This window comes from Strongylocentrotus purpuratus, unplaced genomic scaffold (assembly GCF_000002235.5).
Source record: "Strongylocentrotus purpuratus isolate Spur 01 unplaced genomic scaffold, Spur_5.0 spur5_scaffold_4, whole genome shotgun sequence".
Lineage (NCBI taxonomy): Eukaryota > Metazoa > Echinodermata > Echinoidea > Camarodonta > Strongylocentrotidae > Strongylocentrotus > Strongylocentrotus purpuratus.
Genome location: NW_022145610.1, coordinates 3,257,424 through 3,280,608, shown reverse-complemented (window position 1 = coordinate 3,280,608; position 23,185 = coordinate 3,257,424). Strand labels below are relative to the sequence as shown.

General features: G+C 36.5%; 1 protein-coding gene across 1 annotated transcript in view; it reads right to left on the bottom strand.

The window, feature by feature from the left end:
• Positions 1-662: 662 nt before the first annotated feature.
• The window catches only part of LOC115929362 (GTPase-activating Rap/Ran-GAP domain-like protein 3), a 29,966-nt gene continuing 7,443 nt past the window's right edge, over positions 663-23,185 (bottom strand). The window contains exons 3-17 of the mRNA XM_030998225.1: positions 22,622-22,740; positions 18,531-18,595; positions 15,542-15,602; positions 14,656-14,758; positions 13,789-13,887; positions 9,794-9,897; positions 8,656-8,770; positions 7,167-7,212; positions 6,593-6,699; positions 5,758-5,873; positions 4,608-4,718; positions 3,430-3,504; positions 2,917-2,980; positions 1,995-2,041; positions 663-782 (exon numbers count right to left, since the gene is read on the bottom strand). Of these exons, the coding sequence (XP_030854085.1) occupies positions 2,001-2,041; positions 2,917-2,980; positions 3,430-3,504; positions 4,608-4,718; positions 5,758-5,873; positions 6,593-6,699; positions 7,167-7,212; positions 8,656-8,770; positions 9,794-9,897; positions 13,789-13,887; positions 14,656-14,758; positions 15,542-15,602; positions 18,531-18,595; positions 22,622-22,740 (1,226 nt within the window). The 3' untranslated portion in view covers positions 663-782; positions 1,995-2,000. The remainder of the gene's footprint in view (positions 783-1,994; positions 2,042-2,916; positions 2,981-3,429; positions 3,505-4,607; positions 4,719-5,757; positions 5,874-6,592; positions 6,700-7,166; positions 7,213-8,655; positions 8,771-9,793; positions 9,898-13,788; positions 13,888-14,655; positions 14,759-15,541; positions 15,603-18,530; positions 18,596-22,621; positions 22,741-23,185) is intronic.

Genomic DNA, 23,185 nt, shown 5'->3' with positions numbered 1-23,185 from the left:
CCCCCCCCCCCCCCCCCCCCCCCCCCCCCCCCCCCCCCCCCCCCCCACTGAGCGACTTTTTGGCCGGCGCGATTTTCAAATTTTCCTGAGTCGTTGCCTAATTTGGACCCGATTTTAAACCCCCCCCCCCCCTTGAAAAAATCCTGCGTACGCCACTGACGCAGACAACATGTCTTTTATGACATAATTGCACACGACATGCCCGCTGCTGCGACAGCAAAGAAGACAGTATCCCTCGAATTATTTGTACGCTGAAACGCCCATAGCACATCACGTGATCAAACAAATTTTGTTTTTTTATTTGATTTTCTTTCTGTATTTTTCAACTTAATAGAAAGTAATATACAAACTCGGTACATATATATATTATTTTAAAAAGTAAAAAAAAACATATGTAATCATATCTAAATATAAATCAATTAAATAATGATACCTTAAAACTAAAAATGTAGTTGATAAATCATTTCATCAAAACAAAATTAAAAAAAACTCTTCTACTAGAAGAGTAAACCCTTGATTACTTTCGACTACTACCCTACTTCAAACTATACTTGCAGTACACAAAGCAATTGTTTGACACAGGAGGCACCTGCAGATGTAATAAATCACCTTTTTCTTTGTCAATTGTCCTATTATTGAAACTTCACAGAGCCATAGAATTAGAATATAGTTACTATGGTTACCTTTGTCTGCTCGGGCTAATAATAGCCCATGAGCTTCTACCACGCTGAGCTGTTTGAAAGCCACCGTCTTATCGAAGATCATGCGAGGACTTAGCCCCTCTGTAACAAAGATGGAAGTAGTTCATGTTTAAAAACAGAAAAAGACTCTAACTTTCTTTAAAGGGGAATACCGAAGAAAACAGAAAAAATGGTCGAATCATACACCCTTCTCAAACTTAGTGCATGCATAAGACAACATCGTTTAGTTTATCACATTTGAAGGTTGCGTTAGGAGAACGACTACTTTGAAAATCGTATTCTAAACCATGTTTGATCGAGAGTTCCGCGAGAATATTAAGGCCCGATTTGATGGAGAGTCCATCCATATAACTAAGTTGGTTTTAATAAAAGCAGAAATATGACAGAAACAACTTTATTAGTGAAACGTTTACCAATATCCGATTGAAAATAGGAAAGTTATGAATTATTGTCATCAGTGAAACACAAATTGTTAACACAGTGACATATCTTGCGAGCTCCTTTCCTATTTCTTCTTCCTTTGCTCTGTGCAAAAAAAAATCATAAACTTTAATTTTCTTGATGACGGATTTATTTTTTCTTCAATACAAGGGTTGTATAAAATACAAATTTGCGATAGTTATATATAGGGTAAATGTATGATTGAAAATTAAGTTTTTATGAAGTTTATTAGTATAGGCCAAATGGGAGGGGACCTCGCAAGTAACATCAGATTCGCCAATTTGTGTTTGATTAATTGCAACTTCAAACATTCACAATCTTTTTTTTAACCAGTTTCTGCTCAAACTTTCACTAACCCGTTTCTTTCATTTATCGGTTTCTTTTAAAGCTTATCTGCCATAGTTTACAGGAGGGATTAGAGCGCCCTGCAAGGTCACTGGACAGGTGGTTATCTCATCCACTCAGCTCTCAGTTAACATAAGAAAAAGAGGATCATGGGGGACCAATGGTCACCGATTAGGCATTGTTTGTTGTATAGAGGGCGCTAGTAGCTACAAGTAGTGCAGTGGGTCTTTAAAACTAACTTAATACCAGGGTGGACTTGCCTTTTAAGGACAGACCCTTTTGAATTTTGTTGATTTAGTGTATTTAGAGGCAAAGAGTTTGTTGGTCTAATTATGATACAGACTTTGCATGAAATCAAACTAGACAATAACAGGGAATCTCCTTTAAGAACTACAATTTGCTGTAGCTCCCAGCAAAAATTCTTCATTAAGACGTCTCTGCACGTCGCTTCCTAAGATTTCTGGGTGATATTATGTTTCAAAATGAGACAAAATAAGCTTCACTTACCCTCGATTATGAAGACCCTGATTCCGTTCCAACTATCAGCTTGTCCCCTGAAGAGGGAAACAACGAGACAAATTTTGACATTTCCTCCAGCGAATGTCAAAAATCCATTAAAATGATATCTTTCATGTTTCAGAGATGCACAATGTTTCAAGGCTAGACATGAGCTAAGATATTTTATCAGTGATGAAAGATAACATTTTTTTTAGGAAACCTGACTCGAAGAGAATCAAAAGAGTTTGTTTTTTTTAGTAACAAAGTAGCATTTGGGCACATGCTAGGTTTCATATTACGACCGCTCACACAAGTTCCGTTTAGAAGATCGTCTGGTCGAAAATGTAATTTACAAAAGTAAAACAGCTCGTTTAATTGACCAATAAATTGGAAAGTTAGTTGAAATTTTAATTTCTTGGAAAACATTTCTTTAGAACCACCAAAGATTATTTAAGAATTTGGATTGAGGATTTTAAAACTCTCAACTATTATCATTCTATAGAAGTTTCTAAATCAATAGGACATTTCACAAAGCTTTTAGAACTGACATATATGAGAAGACATGTTTATACATATTTGTTTTAACTTATTGTATTCCACACTCTAGAATACACGGATGATCATGCGCAGACAGGTTGTACGTTATGACGAGAGGCGCTCGTTTTTGCAAAGGTTCATAATTCCGAAAATTAAATAGGAAATTTAACAATACTTTTCTATTTCCTTAAGACATGTTTTGCTTATTTTTGTTACATAGGTTCGCAATTTTAAGATAACGATGCAGTGTTGCAATTTATGCAATATGTTCCATTTTTGGAAGTACGAATCCAATTCCATTTTCGGAATTATGAACCCTACTCTATTACAAAAATAGTATCTTCCGAACGGATAGAATTCTTATTATGAATGAAAGCTGAAACTATAGACATACCCCACGAATCTCCGCAAACAATCTCGAACAGGAAGTCATTCTGGATGCATTGCGGTTCCCAAGGCTGAAGTAGAGAGAACCAAAAAAAAAAATTGATTGATTTTTTTTAATTTTTTTTTTTTAAAGGTTTTCATTATTCGAATTCTGTAAATTATAAAGATTGAAGCTTGTGTTAGAGGCTTTAGTAGTAGTGACAGACAAGAGAAGATATTTATCGAACGGAAATGTAAAAATCGAACGAAAAGAGGAAAAAGGAAAAGAGAGAAAAAACACACATTAATGTTGAGAAAGACCACAGCTGAAAAAGAAGGGGGAAAAAGAGAAAGAAAAGCACCTCCACACAAAATAACAATATAGGCTTCGAATGTAGGGCAACGGGTGGCGAATAATTGGTACTTAACATTCGTATAAAAGAAAGAAAAAAAGAGAGGTAAATGATAGTAGAGAGAGAGATAGGGAAAGAAACGATAAAGAGAGAAATATTGAATTTCACCGTCAGCTTGATAATCTTACCTCTCTTTTGAGTAAACTCGTCGATGCAAGGCTTGTGGGGGCATCCCCCTTCACGATAGTTTTGAGTTTAAGAATCTGATAAGAAATTTAAAAAGAAAGACTGTTGTTTAAACAAGAGTAACATTAGTTATGGCACAAAGACTTACTTGTTATCGGCATCCCGCATTGGTCTATAGGCTATCTCCATATCATTTATGCTATTTATTTTTTTAATTTTATCATAGGAGCACTTCGTGCAATTTCAAAAATGTTAACAGATAGAAAATGGATATTTAAAGGGAAAGTCCACCCCCAAAATAAGTTTGTTTCGATAGAGGCAGAATAATAAAAAAATCAGGTGAGTGAAAGTTTGAGCAAATTCTGAATGAAAATAAGAAAGTTATGAATTATTGAAGTTGTGATCAATCAAATACAAATTGGCAACTCTGTGACTTATTATACGAGCTCTCCTTCATTTGCTTTGTGCATAATATTCCATAAAATCATGTTTTCTTCGTTATTGATGACGGAATATATATTTGTTCCTTGCAGGGGGAGTATAGAAACATATTTGCAATTATTATATTTAGGGTGCATGTATGGTTGAAATTTTTCTTGAGGGAAAATGAAAATTTTAGATTTTTTTAGTACTGAGCAAATGGAAGTTGAGCTCGCATGATACGTCATAGAGTTGCCAATTTGTGTTTGATTGATCACAACTTCAATAATTCATAACTTTCTTATTTCATTCAGAATTTGCTCAAACTTTCACTCACCTGATTTTCTTATTATTCTGCCTCTATCGAAACAAACTTATTTTGGGGGTGGACTTTCCCTTTAAGGGCTCTAAAAGACTACGAAATAAAATTGTTTGTTCTCTCTTTCACTACCAATCTCTCTGTATCTTGGCATTCACCCCTTTTTCTATCTCCTTTCTCTCTCTCCTCCCTCTCTGTCTTTCTTTCTCTTACTCCTTCTCACGCTTGTTGATCCATCTTCCCAAGACTCTCTCTCTCTCTCTATCTCTCTCGCTCTTATTGACCCCCTCCCCACGACTTTCTCACTCTCTCTCTCTCTCTCTCTCTCTCTCTCTCTCTTTCTCTCTTTCACTCACTTTGACCCCTCTCTCACACTCTCTCCCCCGTATACGTTACCTCTCCCCCACAACTCTCTCCCTTCTCTCTCCTCAAGTCACTGACCTGTCCGATCTTGACAAACTCTGCTTGTCTGGCTTCTTCTTTCTTACTTCTCCAGCCCCAGACGGGGTCAGGGATGACGTCACTGAATGACCTCTTGTTCAGCATGTTTTGCTGATGAAAATCACAGACAGAAAAGGAACAAGATTAAAAACATAGTCCCTCAAACTGATTTCTTCATTAATCTTAGTAATAAAGACAGCCAGGGTAAGGTTTCTCTTTTATCGACAAACCGAATCTTGTTTCTTGATTGCATCAGGAATATTCATGTACAATGTAGCTTGGTATAGGGCTTCAGTATAACCTGAGACGGCTTTTGCAACTGTCCTGTCCCAAACCTTTTTAACAATACCGGAAATTAAATTAGAGAAGCAGCGCTGGATAGAATATTCATCACCATTCTCATCTTAACCGCTGTAGATACACGATTGACACAAAGTAACATTAGTTAAAAACCTAAGAATATCAGTAACTCACAACACTCTAAATAGAACAGAACAAGTAATGATGATAATTAATGGTGAGTCCGCTAAGTTGGTCTAAAAAACACACATCCCACTTATGCATTTAAATCGTTGTGATGGTTTTCCCGAAACACAAATCAATAACTCCTATCATATCGGGGTTAAAACATGGAGTGTATTTATTATATTGAACGAGGGGTAAAAAATGCGAAATATCCGATTTCTCTACAAATATCTAACTCTTTATATGCCACACTGCCCTGTGCCACATTGTATTTATCACGGATTGATATACCAAAGGCTTCAAGATTGTTTCACTGTTTCCAGTGCAATTGTAATCTACACTGGGCCCTGTCTTTCAAAGAGTTGCGATTGATCCGAATCAGTCGAAATTCCTCTAATCAGTCGCAAGTTTGCATTCCACTTTCTCTTATGTACATAATATTTCCGATCGATATCAATCGCAAATAAGTTGCGATCAATTTCAACTCTTCATACGACGGGGCGCGATATTTAAAGGGGTACCATCAAGACCGGAAGTAGATCATTTGGGGAAGTCATTGTGTAGTACTAAGCAATCCTTTTGTCAATTGGTGCCTGTCGTTTTGTGCAAAATTAGACGTGTGGCAGACAGGCGACTGTGTAATGAGGCGTAGAAAGCATTCGAAGTGTTAGACCTGGCTTCATACCTTATTCGTCTCTTGCATCATATCTTGTTGCAGGTTTTTGATAAGCATTTCCAATGTTCGTTGGCGCTTGTTGGCAAAGATAGGCGTGTTGAAGGCAGCTTTTTCCCCGTTAATGACTGCGGATGAAATCAAATGAAAGATATTAACACAACCTTAAGGGGACACTTGGTAGTACAGAAGAGACACACTGATTGTACTTCGAAACCTACGACTTTTTGTTTGGTTAATTACTGTGGAATTCATTATTTCATATCTGGAACTAGCTAGGCCTATAGGAATAAGAACGATATTGGTCTAGGGGTGGTATAGTATTATTATTACTAGTAGTAGTAGTAGTAGTTGTTGTTGTAGATGTAGTAGTAGTCTTTGTAGTTGTAATAATAGTAGTAGTAATAATAGTAGTAGTAGAAGTAGTAGTAGTAGTAGTAGCAGCAGTAGTAGTAGTAGTAGAAGTAGTAGTAGTAGTAGTAGTAGTAGTAGTAGTAGTAATAATAATAATAATAATAATAATAATAGTAGTAGTAGTAGTAGTAGTAGTAGTAGTAGTAGTAATAATCGTAGTTGTAGTCTATGTCTCTTTTCTATCGTGGTATACTGTCTCACATTAGAGGTTGATTGCAATATTACTATAACTCGATGTTCTATGCCATTCTAATCGGTACTTGGTGATACATGGATAGGTGGAAAAAAAACGGATAAATCATAATAAATGGTTAAATAGTAATGACAACAATTCAGGAAGGGTTAGATAAACATTTCAGCGTAACAACTATTTTTTTCTTCATGTAAGCCCCCCTCCCCCCCCCCCACTCCCAAAGGGGGATCCTTAGCTTACGTTTGACGAGCAGGAAATCTCGGAAAGCCCGGTGATCGTCGAACACAGCAGGGGCAGGCAGCGGTGGACCAAATAAAGGCACTGACTCTTCAGAGTACACTCGTAACCTACCAACAAACAAATAAACAAAGAAATAAGTAAACAAAATAATCAAATAAAAAAAAAACATACCAAAAAAAACACGTATAAATACATGACTGATAGGGTAATTTTGATAACTTGAAGGATTGTGGTTGGAAATCAGATTCATATAACGTAATGTGTCATTCTAATGTTCGCAGAGAGACAAACAACCGTACAAGGCTACTGAAATCGCCCTAGTTTTTTTTCCCGAAAGTCTTTGTCTTCCACTTGACTTAACAAAAAAACTTGTTTCAAGTAATGCGAAATATATATACATATTTGTATAATGAGAAATGAAATGGACCTTAACCTAAATAATTTTGCAGTAGTAATACAAACATGACAGCTAAGATTATGAAGGATTTTGTTATTAGAAAAGTATTAACTAGTATATACTTTGCCATTAAAAAAAAGAAGAAAAACAGATTTGTAATCTACATAATAAGCTTACCTATAAGTATCTTCGTTCTTGTTGTATGTTACCAATGCAAATATGTCTGTTTTTATAAAAAGTCATCGTCAAGGAATATTCATCAAATAAGTCATCTTTCCTCTGAAACAGATTATGAACTTTAAAAATCTGTAAACAAAATTTAAGTTAAAGGCCTCGTGCTCTAGCCAGTCGCTTCATCTGGTCGAATGGTAAATGACCGGTTTGAGTCTCATGCATGTGTCTGGATAATCTTTACCAAGACATTGGTCTACACTTGCCTCTCTGAATCCAGGTGTAGTAAATAATCACCTGATAGAAAGTATTTCCTTGATTGCCTTCAGCAACCCAAGGCAGCTTAGATAAAACCAAGTCCTAACTTTAGGTGCCTTGATCATCCCCTGGAATATGAATTATCGTCATTACTCTATTCTACTTCTATTCATTAACGCAGTGAGGAATAGGTGATATCAGATAATACAAAGGTAAGTCTAATCCTGTTTTAATTTGTCGTACAGAGACGTATGCGGATTTTATTGTTAACGAATTTGTTGATCACAACTATAGAAAATTTTAACTCCTACCATATTTCAACCTGTTTTCCAATTTGAAGGAGCTTAATCATGTTAATAGAATTGTTAATATATTTTTGTACTTGCTAGGCCTGACAATACATAATCTTGCTATCACTGTGTCTGAGATGTTTTTGTGTTTATACAGTCTAATACTTCCAATCAATTCGGATCTTAATCCAAAAACCGAAAACTCATTCCAAATGAAAAATTTATTTTATTCTGGGTTTCTTCAGTAATTGTTTGATTATTTGCAGGATATTAGCGTGGGGCCATTTTTCTGTAAACAACATGTTTTTCTTTATAAATGTTATGCTTCCTGGGAGAAATTTCAATTATTTAAACATATGTGTGGCTTACACCCAGTAAATAAGATCGATTTTTTCATGTTTTTCTTTATCTGATTACAGCTCTTTAGAACTTTGAGGGATTATACTGCACGGAATGTTATCCCCTGATTGATATATATCTTGACAGGGGGGTAACGATTGAGGACATAGAGACAAACTTTGGTAAACAATATCACAAACAGAAAACTTGTATAGAGCCAGACCATCTTCAACTGGGGCGGAAATAGAGGGAGAAGGCAATTTCGGGGGCATACTAAGGAGGGGGGGGGGGTGTAGAAAATATGATAGCCTCGTTTGGGAGGTTTGTAATATACTTTTAAGACCTGAGCCTCCTGTTTCTGTGGTCGCCCATCCTCAACAACAATAAACTTAAAATATATATATATATATATATATATATATATATATAATATATATATATATCTCTTCCCGATATTCTGACACAGGCAAAATATGAGAAAATGATAAACAATAATAAACAATAATAATATAATTTAACAGATGGATCAATACATAAATGCATCAATCAATATATCAATAAAAATAAAAGATAAAAATACAAATGTGGGGTCATAGGTCAAAGGATACGTGTGAAGTGTGACCTGATCATCGAAGGCTTGAAGAAGACTTCATCTTCCGGGTCTTCGGCATCCATGAAGACAATAGTTACGATATCATTACCAACATGTCGTTTTCTCTCGACCTGCAAAATACGGGTTATGAGGAGAAAACAACTTTATTGAAATGGTGTAGCATTGACAAAACTTGATCACAATCGAAAAAGAAAAAAATTAAAAAATTAAATAGAGCATTTTCTAAAGCTCTTTGCATCACCCTTTGTAACGTCCAAACTTTAGAATCAGATAATACATGAGTCTAACATTTCTACAGGCAAAACATTTGGGTATTGAAATTGCCATTGATTTTTGGTGAAATCAGCAAGATTATCACCAGATACCATTTTTTGAAGAATAATATTATGCTGGCAAATTAAATCATCTTATGATAAGGAAAGATATATTACACGAACAAAATTTAAAGAAAAGAACTTCCGGAAAAAATGGTTTGTGATTACCCAAATGTTTTTAAATGTTTTTGTAATACATAATTGGAATGCGAATCATATTTTGCTATGATTATGTTCATCATTGTATATGACCGGTATAGATACTACTAATGATAATGATGATAGTTATTGGATTGATATAGCGGGTTTTCCAGAAGATACAAGTCCCTTAGTGTAAGGACAAATTAAAGATAAACTTGAGTTCTGGTAAAAAAAAGAAAATGAATTCTCACAGAATCTAACGAAACTTACACTGAATGTTCAAGATTACAAATAAATGTCATGTGCCGAGCAATTTTGGAAGAAAATGTATACTGGCTAAGAAATGAGCATAGAAAGATAAGGAAATCAAGGGTTAGTACCCTCGACACCATTTGTGTTGTCCCATATACATCCTTATGTGTACAGTGCTTGTTTCTTTACCAAGACTGGGACAAATTTATTATGATTTTGATGACTCCAGAACCTTGCAGTACACACCAATACTTACATGCTACATGATCAACTTTTTCTGATCCATTCCACACATTTTCTTTCACAATGCAATCGCATTACCAGAACTCACCTTTATCTTTAAGAAGAATTGGAAAAGTGTGTTTTAAGATATTCTTTGAAGAGCAATGGAAAGAAGAATCAATTCAAATGTAATTACTAATGTACCTGTTGTTTGTTATCTTTGGAATAAGGCAGCGAGGTAGATACGTGAAACATAACCTCATGTCCCTCGTACATAGTGTAGATTGATTCTGTACCCGTGGTGTTGTCTGGAAGAAACAATCAAATACATCAGTAAATAAATGAATGAATTACGAAAGAAATGAAGAAATTAATGAATAGTTAATACAAATTTATTTAAAAGCTATTGATTGAATATATACATGAATAGAAAAATGAGTAAATAGATAAGTAGATCGTTAAATAAATGAATGAATAAAGAATATTACTTAATAAAATACATAAACAATGACATAAATGAATGAATAAAGAAAATTACTGAATAAATAAATAAACAATGATATAAATGAATAAAAATTAAAATATAGTAAAATTTAAAAAAATGGTGAGAAAATTAAATAAAAGATATATTCACTAATAAATTAACAAAAATTGAAAGAACACTCATTGACTTCATGAAGACATGCTGAAGACAGGCGCGTACGCAGGGGGTGTTTTGGGGGTTAACCCCCCCCCCCTTTGGAATTTGTACGTGTATAAACCCCCCCTAAAAAAAATCCCAACCCCCCCCCCCCCCTTTGGTTTTTAAAATTTTTTTTTATTTAAAAAAAAAAAGATTAATAATAATAATTAAAAAAATAAAAATATTCCCATGGCTGACCTAAAAAAGGTGACCTTACCCCTCCCCCCCAACGGAGCAAAATGTCAAATTTTCAAATTTCGAGACCAAAAAAAAAAAAAAATGTCCTCTTACGCCTCCCCCTACCCTTTGTTATTCCTTTTTGGGGCAGGAGAAAGAAACAAAAAAGTCCTGTATTCGATAAATAGTGCTGACGGTTGTTCACCGTTTTAGAGTTGACAAATTTCCTAGGCATCTGGCATGCAGATCAAATGGCAAAATCCTTATTTATTTTTAAATAAAATACATGTATGCTCGTGTTTTTTAGGAGATATATCCTTTTACATCCCCGCGAGGAGCTAATATGATTACCAAGTTCTCCCAAAGACAACCATCTGGGGTTTGCTGCAGACACCAGGATGGGCCGATGGCAAACTGCTCATCAATGTTATGATTGATGAGATCGTATTCGATCTCCACACGCACACTGAAAGCGTATAGGCCTATGTGTATGGTATTGAGATATACATTTCACCTCGATCGATGAACATTGTAAATTTTGTTTTTGTCTTTCCTTTTTCCATCCAAGAGACACAACGTACTGATCCTTTATATATTTAATTGTCTTTATTTCTTGTCTATATTTGAGTTTATGCCATTAAAATGAATTCCAACGTGAAAATTTATTTTTTTAGAATTGAAAAAACCCTATTCCGCTTCGCTGCTTCCAGGGCATGAAATACCAGCCTAGATAGAGGAATAGACGATCGTTGAACACCAAGGGGGCAGCGATGTGACACCACTCTACACCGCTCTATTTACGCATAATAGCACAGAGCAAGATTGATCGGGAGTATCCGGTCATGACCGATGCTAGTAAACATGGCAGTCGATGGTCCCGAATTCCAGTCGATTGGGTCTTCCGGCAGAGTATCGAGCGATTTATGAAAGTAACCAAGGAGGCAGGAGTAGGAAGGGAAAGAAGAAATGAAAGGGGAAAGAGAGGGTGAGATAGATTGATAGATAGATTGAAATATATATAGAGAGAGAGAGGGAGAGAGAGAGAGAGAGAGGGGGGGGGGGGAGATTGATTGTGTCTTTTGACAAAATATACATGGTACAGTATGACCGGTGTACGATGAAAGTGTAAACTTAGATGTGGGAGGAGGTGGGTGACCATAAGTAGGCCTAAATGGAATGTGGAAAGGTAGAGAGAGGAAGAAAATAAGGATATGAAAAGAGAGATATGGAGACGGAGAGAGGGGAATAGAGGAAGATGGAAAAGTAGAGAAAAAGGGAGGTGGAATGGGAGAAAAAGGAGGAAGGAAAAGAAAGAGAAGGAGAGCGTGGGAGCTAGACAACGAGAGCAAAGTAGGACTATTGAGCGGGGTATATTTGAGGGTAAATGTTAATGGAGAGATAGAAAGTGGAGAGATGAAAAGAGGGATATGGAGACGGAGAAATGGGACGCCACAAAGAGACAGAGAGAGAGATAGAGGGTCTTCCGGCAAGGTACGAAGGCGTATTGGGTGATTAATGAAAGATACCAAGGACCTGGAGGGAAAAAGTGAATGAAAAGAGAGAGAGAGAGAGAGAGAGAGAGAGAGGGGGTGTGGAGGGGTGTGAGCAAAAGAGGGGAGGAGAGGCATAATGAGGAGGGGAGGCAAAAGGGGAGATGGTATGGGAAAGAAAGAGAGAGGGAGAGAGAGAGAGAGAGAGAGGAGAAATGGGGGGGAGTTAGATATAGAAAGATAGGGATCAATAAATACAGAAAGAAAGAGAGAGAAAGAGAAAGAGAAAGAAAGTAAGATATATATGTGGAGAGAACAAGGGTGATAGCGATCGGGGAAAGACTGGGATGAGATGAGATGAGAAATGCATAAGAAGGTGACAAAGCGGAGGAAACGATGGGTTAACAGGGTGGTGAGGAGGGGTAATGGGCAATGAGGCGATTTGAAAGGAGGGGGATCGATCTTTCACGAGTTGAGAAAATATTGATAAGATGGTGTACCACAAGGGAGAGCACCGCAGACGAATAAAAGAAGATAATTTGAGACTAATTGAAGAGAGAGAGAGAGAGAGAGAGAGAGAGAGAGATAGCAGAGCGACCGAGAGAAGCACTGGGAATGGATGAATCTCTACCTGTTTACGACATCTACGACATCCACAACATCACGAAGCCTGGAATTCCTCCGTGGTCAATCAATGATTTTCTTTACTCCGATCATAAGGGGAAATGTTGTGATTTATATATCACTTGAACTTTTTATAGCCTTAACAAAATTCGGTAGATAGCGGTCAGGAGGTTTTACTCCTCACCCTATATCTGACATTTGCCTCAGTCTCAATGCTCTGCATTTCCTTAGGTAACATCCATTAGCCGATCAATTTTTCACCGCTTCGAAGTATGCTTTTATACACGAGATTAAGATGCATGAACCTGTATGCCTCTGGCGTCGTTTTCTAGTCGCCAATTACAAACAAATCTCAATCACGAATGGAAGGGGTGGTGACATAAAAAGATGCCGATTCAATATCGGTATACAACTTGGTTTCCATATTGGGCACCAAGCTGTGGTGAGAAGCTGGCCATGTTGGTTGCGGAAGCCGGCCTTAACTTGGGTTCCGCGCGCGCCCTTTTCTACGCAGTTGTGTACGGTACGTTATATACTCAACAATACGAATTCTTGTTTACTGAGAGAGTATTTAGACTGCAATACCTCTTTGTAGAAGTAATATTTATAGCTTATATTTTAAATACAGTATAGCGACATTCAACCCTTACTCAACAAACAACTTTTCATAAAAGTTGAGATCATTAAAAACTGGTCCTGGGTATAAGGTGAAACGGTAAAGCATCTAGTATCGTCCGATCCTCATAATGACAGCGTTAACGACTCGAAATAGTATTAGTGCTCATTTTCTAAGTCGGCACCGCTCTTGAACTTGTACCATCCCTTGCTTAAAACGGTTTCGCCAAAGAAAGAAATCAACTGAAATGGTCTCACCCAAGAAAAAAACAACTAAACTAGTCCCGAGGAATAAGCTCGCCCAAGAAACATACCAACTGCTGTTCATGATGGGATTGATAATATTTGTTCATCGGGATAACAAAGAACACTTTCTGAATATGAGAACATTCTTGACGTACATGCAACTAGTTTGCCACTACACTTGTCATACCCCTTTTTATGGTCTCGCCCCCCCCCCCCAAAAAAAAAAAACAGTCCCGAGCAATAAACTCGCCTAAGAAACAATCTAAGTGCAATTCACGCCGGGATTGCAAATCGTGTTTAATCGAGCTGCACCACGAAACTGAACTTGTTTACATAAAAAATGTTAGACTATAACAGTTTCTTACTTTTGACGTCGAGACCGCCGTTGAACTTGTCCCACCCCTTGAGTGTAATGGTCTCGCCCAAGAGAGAAACCAACTTCCGGAAGGCCTCTGATCCATGCTCTGCAAGGGAGGGACAAGGTGTGATCAAAAATCGATCAAGTATCATTCGATTATTCATGCACATAATTATGATTGGCTTAGGCAACGCCACGGGCCAAAAAGACCAGTTTACTGAGGTATTTAAAATACAGAAACGTAGTGTAGATCCCAAAGGAAGAATACTCTATAGATTATCCAACAGTTTAGTAAACAGAGGGACAACTCATGGCTGCAAGGAAAATTACATCTAGATATGAGATACTAAACTAAGTTACCAGTTACACGTACACACCTTTACAAATGGCTAATTGTAGGGGTACCTTTACAGAGGAAGATAAGAGAGGGAGTGGACACAAGAAGATTACACACGCACACACGCACATGACGAAACCGGTAAAAGTGAAGAACTGAACGCTTAATGATTTTTGTTTCAACTTTTTAAATCATTATCTGTATGTATATACAAAAATAGTCCTGCGGCGGTTGACGAAAAATAGACAAGCAGAGATTAAATAATGAAACAATTATTTCTTCTTCACGTCTATATCATATATATTTAGAAGAGAGAGAGGAAGAGAGAGAAGAGCAAGAGAGGGAAAGGGGAGAGAGAGAGAGAGAGAGAGAGAAGAGAGAGAGGGAAAGAGAGGAAAAAAGAAAGAGAGAAAGAGAAAGAGAGAGAGAGAGAGAAAGAGGAAAAGAAAGAAAACGAAAGAGAAGAGAAGATATATAGAGAAAAATCAAGCAGTAAAAAGTAAAACTGCGGTTTCTATAGCGTAATGAATGGCCTACCATTGCTGAACATTTCGTCATCTGATTTCTGACCGTTCTTAGCATAGAGAACACCGAACTTGAAGTTCACTGACCCCTCTTGCTCTTCCAACAGCAGTAGCTCCTGTGAGACACAAAATGAGTAACAAAAGAACATCGCCGTAAAAATACTTGATAAAATGGCGAATAGATGATATTATTATTCTTTGTTGTAAGATAGTAATGTCTTTGCCACATTACAGTGTACCGTAGTTTTATGAAACCAGGGGTGTTTCACAGTCTAATTTAACTCCAAGTTGGACTTGGAGTTAAATTAACATTATGGATAGCTATTTGTAGCGTTGAAATGAAATATATTCAAAAGCAAAAAGTCAAGTATTTTAGACTTTTTATAACTTTTCATAAATTCCACATTTAAGCACATGAAATCTCTTTCATAATAGAAAATATGAATGACTTGAAACTGCATTTTTTGCCTTTTAAAGCTTCTTTTACAAAATATTTTCAAAGATGCTAGCGGCTTTCTATAATTGTTAAGTCCATCTCCAGTCGGGCCATGATCATTTTTAGAGATAAGTTCAACTTAGGATCTTTGTGAAACACCCCCCCCCCCCCTCCCCTCCCTCACCCAGAGGCCCTTGAGACCGAATGTTTCGGTCTCATGAACCACTAGACTAATGGAGAGACACCCTCTGTCTCCTGGACCCTCTGACTAGTCGTAAGAACGTCCTCCAGACCGATGCTTTTGGGTCTCTTTGATCTGGCTTTTGGATCCAATCTGGTTTTGGGAGCCTACTCGTTAGTTATTAAAACGAATGCGGGACATTTTTATATTGTTATGTGAAATGACGTTGAAGAAATTATGTGAATGAGCAGAAAAGAGAACTGTATGAAAGAGAAAAGTTACCTTTTGAATGTCTGGTGTATAGATTTCCTTCGGTGACTTCTCTGATTTGATGTTGAATCGGCTGCGTATTAAAAGCACAAACATAACATTAAATGATTTACTATTTATGATTTACTATATATATATATATAATATGAGCGTCTATATCAGCTATTATAAATGCATGTATATCAATCAATTCGTTGTGACATAATTCGATATAACAAAAATACTTTTAAATTGATGTGCTAAGATTTAATGACACTTAAGAGACGATCATGGATCATCGTTTGTCGACTATCATCTTAATATACGAATGATAGCTTACGGAAGAAGGTACGTGGGTGTACATCTTTAAATCTTTCGAAAAATACAAGCCATTTATCATCATCAGTAATACCAGGGATAATTCATCTTCGTCGCAAACAACATTTAAATCTATGGACCGTTATAGGCACCCATCATCAAGTTAAAGAGGAAGATAAATAATATCCAACGTGAAGATTTGCATATTAATAATCAAATTATTCTTAAGTGGCATCTAAACGGTAAACATCTCATGCTTTCATTGAACCCTTAGGAGCCATTATACTAACTGTGATTGCTTTCAATGTATTTATACATATATCTACATAAATCTTTCTCATAAATGCATCTCAATTTAAGGTAAATAGTTATACGTTTTGTCCCTTGGGTTCGATTGTCAGATTTCTGCATCACGACCTTTTCCATCATTAATTTGACATGCATTCGAGATGAATTCATTGCATATAAAATAGTACTCTAATTTCATTTACACCTCAAGAGATTCATTTTAACTTTGCCAATAGTCTTCCATTATCATTAGCAGAGCTTCTTAGTGATATTAGAATGTAATGCGCCAAGGGAATCTTCGCGTTAATATAAACATGATTATAGGCAGAGAGCAATCTATCTAAATTGATTAACGTTTGCAAATTTTAAGTTTTTTTGTTGAAAAATCAACCTACACAGAACTGATTTTTTAGTTTCTAATAAAGACACTGCAGCCGTGATTATTTGACGAAAATGTGCGTCAGTTCTTTTCGCCTGCAAATATTCAAGGTTTCCAGAGGAAAATGCATAATATATAAATTGCAGTGAAAAATATCACGATTTTAGAAAATACTACGGAGTGAAGTCAAACCTACACCAAACTTCAAGATTCATTATAGCCATTTATAGACACTGCAGCTGTGGTTGTTAAAGAAAAATCTACGTCAGTGCTTTTCGCTTGCAAATGTTAAAGGTTTTCAGAGGACAATGCAAAAATATGATTAGCATGTGAATAATTAACAAATATCATGATTTTTGAGAAGAGGATGCGTTAAAAGATATGTCATGGGTCAGGATGATAATGATCATGATCGGAGAGGCCTTAGAGCATGCAATGTCATGACAAGAGTGCCAAAAAAAAGGAAAACAAATCGGAACGATTTTTTTTTTAACACTGATGCGACGGCACTACCGGCATTTTATCATTTTATGAACATTATGTTGCCATGTTTATCATTGTTCCAAGAACAGGTAATGCCATCATTTTTATTGTTTTACGAACATTTAAAGCCAATACTTTTATTTTTTTTTTTTTTTTTTATTACCCTTATGCTATTGTCGCCATTTGTATGAGTTGAAAGCTTCCATTATTTAGCTAGTAAGTTTGCTGAAATGCACGAGCACAAGTTAGGGAATGCAATTTGATATAGTTTAAGCATCACCGAAAAGCGCCTAGCGAAGATGAGTATTTAAAAACAAATGTGTTGCCGTGTTGAACCAGTGAGGGGAGAAGGGGAAGGTGGGTGTGGCATGTAGCTTCTATTTTGATTTCTCTATGGGATTTTAAAAATATTTTCTCTTTGGTAGACACATTTATGGCGACCCACCTCCTTGTGGCCACCTTCCTATCTACTCGAGTTGGCTGTTCAACCATTTGTATGTGCCATAATGTCCTTAGAAGGGAACTTAAATATTTTCAGCCTGTCATATACCAAAATTTATATTCACAGGTGTTTGCTTTTGGAGCATCAAAGATGACAGTCACGGCCATATATAAAATAATATTCATATCTCTTCTTCCTAATGTTCTGGACATGTTCATGCTATGCTCGTGCAGTTCATCTCATGCGTGATCTCTTTCATCATCCCTTTCATCATCTCTTTCTGCATCTTTTCCACAACAAGTTGGTTGCCTAGCAACAGGACCCTTGATCTCAGCACGTTTTTTCGAAGCGCTCATCACAAATGAGCTGCGTCTCCTTGAATATCAAACTAATTCCAATAACATTCTGACATTATGATCACAGCATAATAGCAATATATTTTGTACTTCCCCGATTTTCCAACGTTCCATCGAGGAAAGATCGTGACAAAAAATAGCGACTTAAAGAGAAAATTGAGCTCTGGTAGAGATGACACTTAATTTAAATGAGCTTTTTCATTCTTTTCAAATGTAAGTAATGAAGTTCGGTTGTTCCTCACATAGATCGACATAAGTTAAGAAAAATAGCTGAAAAGTTTGGGGCAAACGTTCATGCCATATGACAGTGTGCGTGTGAGCGTTTATATGTAAAGAGTTTATATGTAAAGTACCATACTGATTTTTGTGTGCAATACAAGTGATTTTTCTCCAACACGGAGTCAATGTCCTTTCATTTTGGTCATTTAAAATATAATTCAATACATCAATTGTGACGAACCCTATAATCAACCTTTAACCAAGGACTTCCAAATAATTCCTTTCCAAATAAATACAATCGCATGACCAGTACTCAAATTTATCTGGAAGAATCTTGTTTTCAGGAGCGAATTTTCTATAAAAATTGAATTTATGTAAGAACTAGGTTAAACCTAGGTTAAAGTAATATCGTCTGTAAAAGCGAAAATGCCACGAGGAGATGTATTTCATGAACTCTATTCAGGGGTACCTATTTATTGGCAGAATGATTTTTATTTGTATGAGATCGACGAAGGGATTTATTACACGACTACTTACCCAAGTATTCTTTTCACTGACATCGACTTAGCCGAGTTGTACGGTATACAGATCTTTTGTGTTCCCTGTGGAAGAAATATGAAACGGGAGAAACATGAGAAAAATGAAATAAACAGATAACTGTACAAATCAGACGGCTAATACCCCGGTAACTCATCTATGAGACTGACACGAAACTGACAATAACATCATCCAGAATGGCAGAATATATCTTGTCGAATATCGAATCGTTGGAGTCGGCGTGGAGGTGTTACTTAGTCAAACTAAGGTTTTGAATAATTTATCAGCATTTTGAATGTGTACAAAACAATGGATATATTATTAAGTTCGTTTGTAAAGTAGGATTTCGAGAAGCAAATTATACAGATTAAAGGAACGAGACGAAAATCAATTCAATTATTTTTTTTCTTCTTGTATTCAGTATAGCTGGCGACCTTTATGCAAAACAATAATTCATGTGTCACTCGTTCAATGTTGACACAATGACATTGTGTACCGTGAACATAATATGCAGTTTCTCACATGCGAGTAAACGATTTCCATGACAATTTAACCTGGACAAAAATGAAACAAAATGGCCTTTCCTTCTGTATATCTATAATTTGTTCCTACAATGGACAGTGCCCAAACCGTATACAGTACCCAAACCGCACGATCTTCACATGAATAGAGGACAAGTCATAAAAACATCTTCGAGCCAGGAGGGATTTAAACCTATACAACTTCTTCTGCTATCCGGGCAGGAAATTCACCACAATCCATTTTGCATTTGCTGATCGTGCAGGGAATTTCAATATATAAAGTTACATGAATTTTTGATTTGAATTTACATCTTATTAGTATGGATGTTGTACACTAGTACCGACATGAATACTTGATTTTTAAAAAGGAAACAAACAATCTAACAAATATAGAAGGACCATCAATAATTGAGTGCTTATTGCTGGTTCCATTTTAAACGAACGAAAACTACGCTCGCAATGGCCTCTTTAATCATTCATCATTTTGTGGAGATGAAAGTTTATGAAGCCCCATCTATAAAAACGTGAACATGCGTACGTGACAAACACACGACAAGATGGTTTGGTGATCAATTTTCTGACGGACGATTTAAATCATAATGAATAAACTAAAAGATAATCCGCTGTGGACTATGGGATAAACACAAGGTGCAAGGCGTCTTTGCAACGTTGTTCTTTTGCTACATTTTTAAAGGAGAACTCGGGGCAGATATAAAATATTCTAAATCGTATGCTGGAGTAAGTAGGGTAGGAACTTCCGTTAAATGGTTGGGAATGTCTCCCAGTAAAAGAAATAAAAGTAGAATGAGGAGAAACCGGTTAATTAATGAGAGTTTCTAAGAAATTGGACAACTTCGTTAAAGGTACTATGTCCCTTTTGCAGCCAACCTCAAATTCTGTAGAATTTTGCAGGAATTATGAATATGTCATGTTTGTCCTATCTGTGAAATTTAAACGTTAGCAGTGTCCTCATATTCCAATTATGCAACGAAACCCATTTACTTGCTAGACTTCACTGTCAGACACTATTGAGTGACTGACTGGCTTTTTTTCTTCATTGGTAATAACATACATGAAAAGAGTTGTAAAGGGTACATGAGCATTTGTCTACATCAATAACCCACTTCTTGTAATGGCCGAGATTAAACTGATTGAATCTTTGCGCGGCATAAAACGTATGACCATTCGGTACAATTGTCTGAAAATCAAGACTATTACTTTGGGCTCTATAGCCCTAAAGTCGATTTGACAACTAATAGTCGTTATTTTCCCACTTGAAGACATTTTCAAGCCCCACCTTTTTAGGGAAGTTCTAAATTAGTATTATCTTTCAAATGCAATTGGAATTTAATAACTTTTTCATTTTTTGGCCTGCAAATGGGACATAGTACCTTTAATGAGAGTTTCTAAGAAATTGGACAACTTCGTCTTGAGAGTTATGAATCTTTTTTAAAGAGATGAAGATTTAGGGTAATCTTATGAAGACGAATTGGCGATTCGGTCATGAAGTTGCAAAGGAATTATATGTGCCTTATCATTCATTACTTACGTTATAAACTTTTAACACTCTTTTATAAAGTAAGAACAATATCGGTCCTAAAACTGAACCTTGAGGAACACCATAACAACATGAATAACAATAATAATAATACAAGTCATGATGATTTTAAAACAAGAAATAATAATAAATGTGTGTTCTTGTATAGCGCTCATATCTGACAGACTTGACGCTCCTGGCGCTCCACAATTATTATCCCGGGTTTAGCATGGCTGCCATTGTGGTGCTCTAGCATTTCAAGGAATTAATTCCTTCTAGGTGCCCATTTACCTCACCTGGTTCGAGTGTGGTAAATGTAGATTAATGTCTTACCAAAAAACTTTAATGCCGCGGCAGGACTCAAACTCAAAGAGCGAACCATTTGATCCACAGTCCGGTGACGTATCCACTAGACCACGACAAATCTTCTTTATTAGTTGTAAATGTCTGAAACATTTAAAACCCCTTTCTCTTATTTTTGTGTATTCCTGTGAAACCAGCTACCCCAGGACCGTGTTTGCTTTTTGATTCGAAGAAAGTATCAAGAACACAATAACCTGAACATGCCTCTCGAGATTAATCGCTGTCCCCCAACACCTCGCAGTGATATTCGAGACGTCTTCATTAGGCAGAAAACGGGGATCAGCGAATCCCAGGCATTATGGGATTTACAGCGGTTTATGATTCGATTACAGTCATAAGCCTGAGAAGGTTAAAGAATGCAGATGTCTCAGGTTGTTTACTTTCTCAGGAAAGTATGCGCCAAAGGCTGCCTTTGCTAGATTTCTGCAGCCCATCAGCAGCTTTTTAAAACACACTTCATCCCGATAACTTAGAAATTCTATCAAGAGTGGTCTTGCAACAATTTCATAAAAGTCCGTTTTAAACGCAAAAAGGAAACCTCAGAGATAGAGATTGTTTTTTGTCTTTTCTTCTGGTTACTGCTGAATGTTCATGTTATTGTTGTTTTCTTAGTTTAACAGTACATATCATTCAATTCTGAATATTTGCAGATTCAAGTTCAAGTTTGCCAAATAACCCGCCATTTTCAGACTCTGTATATTTTACCGAAGCTCGAAATTGCGTCCTCACCAGACCAATTTGAGCTCGGTCTAGTTTGGCAAACTCGAGCTGATGAAAGCAGGTCTACTAAGTAGGTGTGCGATCAGAGGAAACCAGAGGATGGGCGAAAAACCTTATACGTGCATAGGAGTTGCGCCCCTCCCCACCACCTCCATTATAGTGTGGGCTTCTTGCACCTCTTCTGGATCAGGTCTGATTCAGAGATTAAAATCTTAAAATGATTGAAATCGTAAGTAAGAAGATTTGTATTTGTAGCAAACTCTTTGAAAACAACTATCCATTTCAATATATTTCTGATTTGTCTCGAAAGCCGAAGAAACACTAAACAACATGATTTACTGATGAGCTAAGCTGGGGTTTCCAGGTTTTGGGTATCGCAGCATGTTTGTTTTGGGTGATGCTTGCAGAAAATACATTTCAAGTATCGCTTTCTGAAATCTCAGGAGCCACTTCTGAGACTTCCTTTTGCTCGTCAGGAACCGATTTCAATCTTCGTAATTGCTGTTATGACAGGCTTCTTGTCTGAATATGTTTTTAATTCGCTTTTCACATCCGTTCAATCTCTCAAAACAGTACTAAATTTATATCTTAACTTAGACTTTGTCTACAGGCCATCCCCAAACTAATTGTTTTTAGTTTTCAATTTAACTTATGGACGGAGTTGGATAATAATCATGTTGAATTTTATCTTCTTCTCCTCCTCCTCCTCCTCTTCTTCTTTTTCTTCTCCTCTTCTTATTTTTTCTTCATCTACTTCTTTCTTCTCTTTCTACTCTTTAGTACACGTTCCACATACTTAGCAATCTATAGGAAATTAAAATTCACGAATATCGATTTATATCACGACTTAAACAAACATTATCACGAATAAAAAAAACACAATAAAATCCCTGTTCCTGTGATGTTTGCAATTTCTGGAATTGCGAAATTTCGTAATTATTTTTGCTTACCGTTTTTCTCCACAAGATCGCTCTGTATTGGGGCACATTGTGATTGTTAGCGTCTGTAAGAACTACGGAGAGGAAGAAGATATTCTTTTCCACATCTGCTCCTACGTAGTTTTGATGAACTATGGAGATAAACAAAGACCCGAGTGTTAAAAATAAGGCTCACAACAATTTACTACATACACGTACGTCATGACACTTAAAATAGAGAGAGAGGAAGATATAGAGATAGAGAGAGAGAGAGAGAGAGAGAGGGGGGGAGGAAGGGGGGGGGAGAGAGGGGGTGCAATGTGTTTGTTGACAATACGAAACAAATAAGAACAACAAAAAAAAGAAAAAGAAAAGGACAAACAAGAAGATACGAACTGTATTTTGAAAAAATCATAACATTTTGCGATTTGAGGACAAGGATCGAAAAGTTGATAATCAACCAAAAGGAAATTCTCAGAGAGAGAGAGAGAGAGATTGCGATTTATCCGAATCAATCGCAAGTTTGCAGTCCCTTATCTCATAAGACGGGGTCAAGAATAGTTACTATGGAGATTCATATATTTTCATCATACTTTC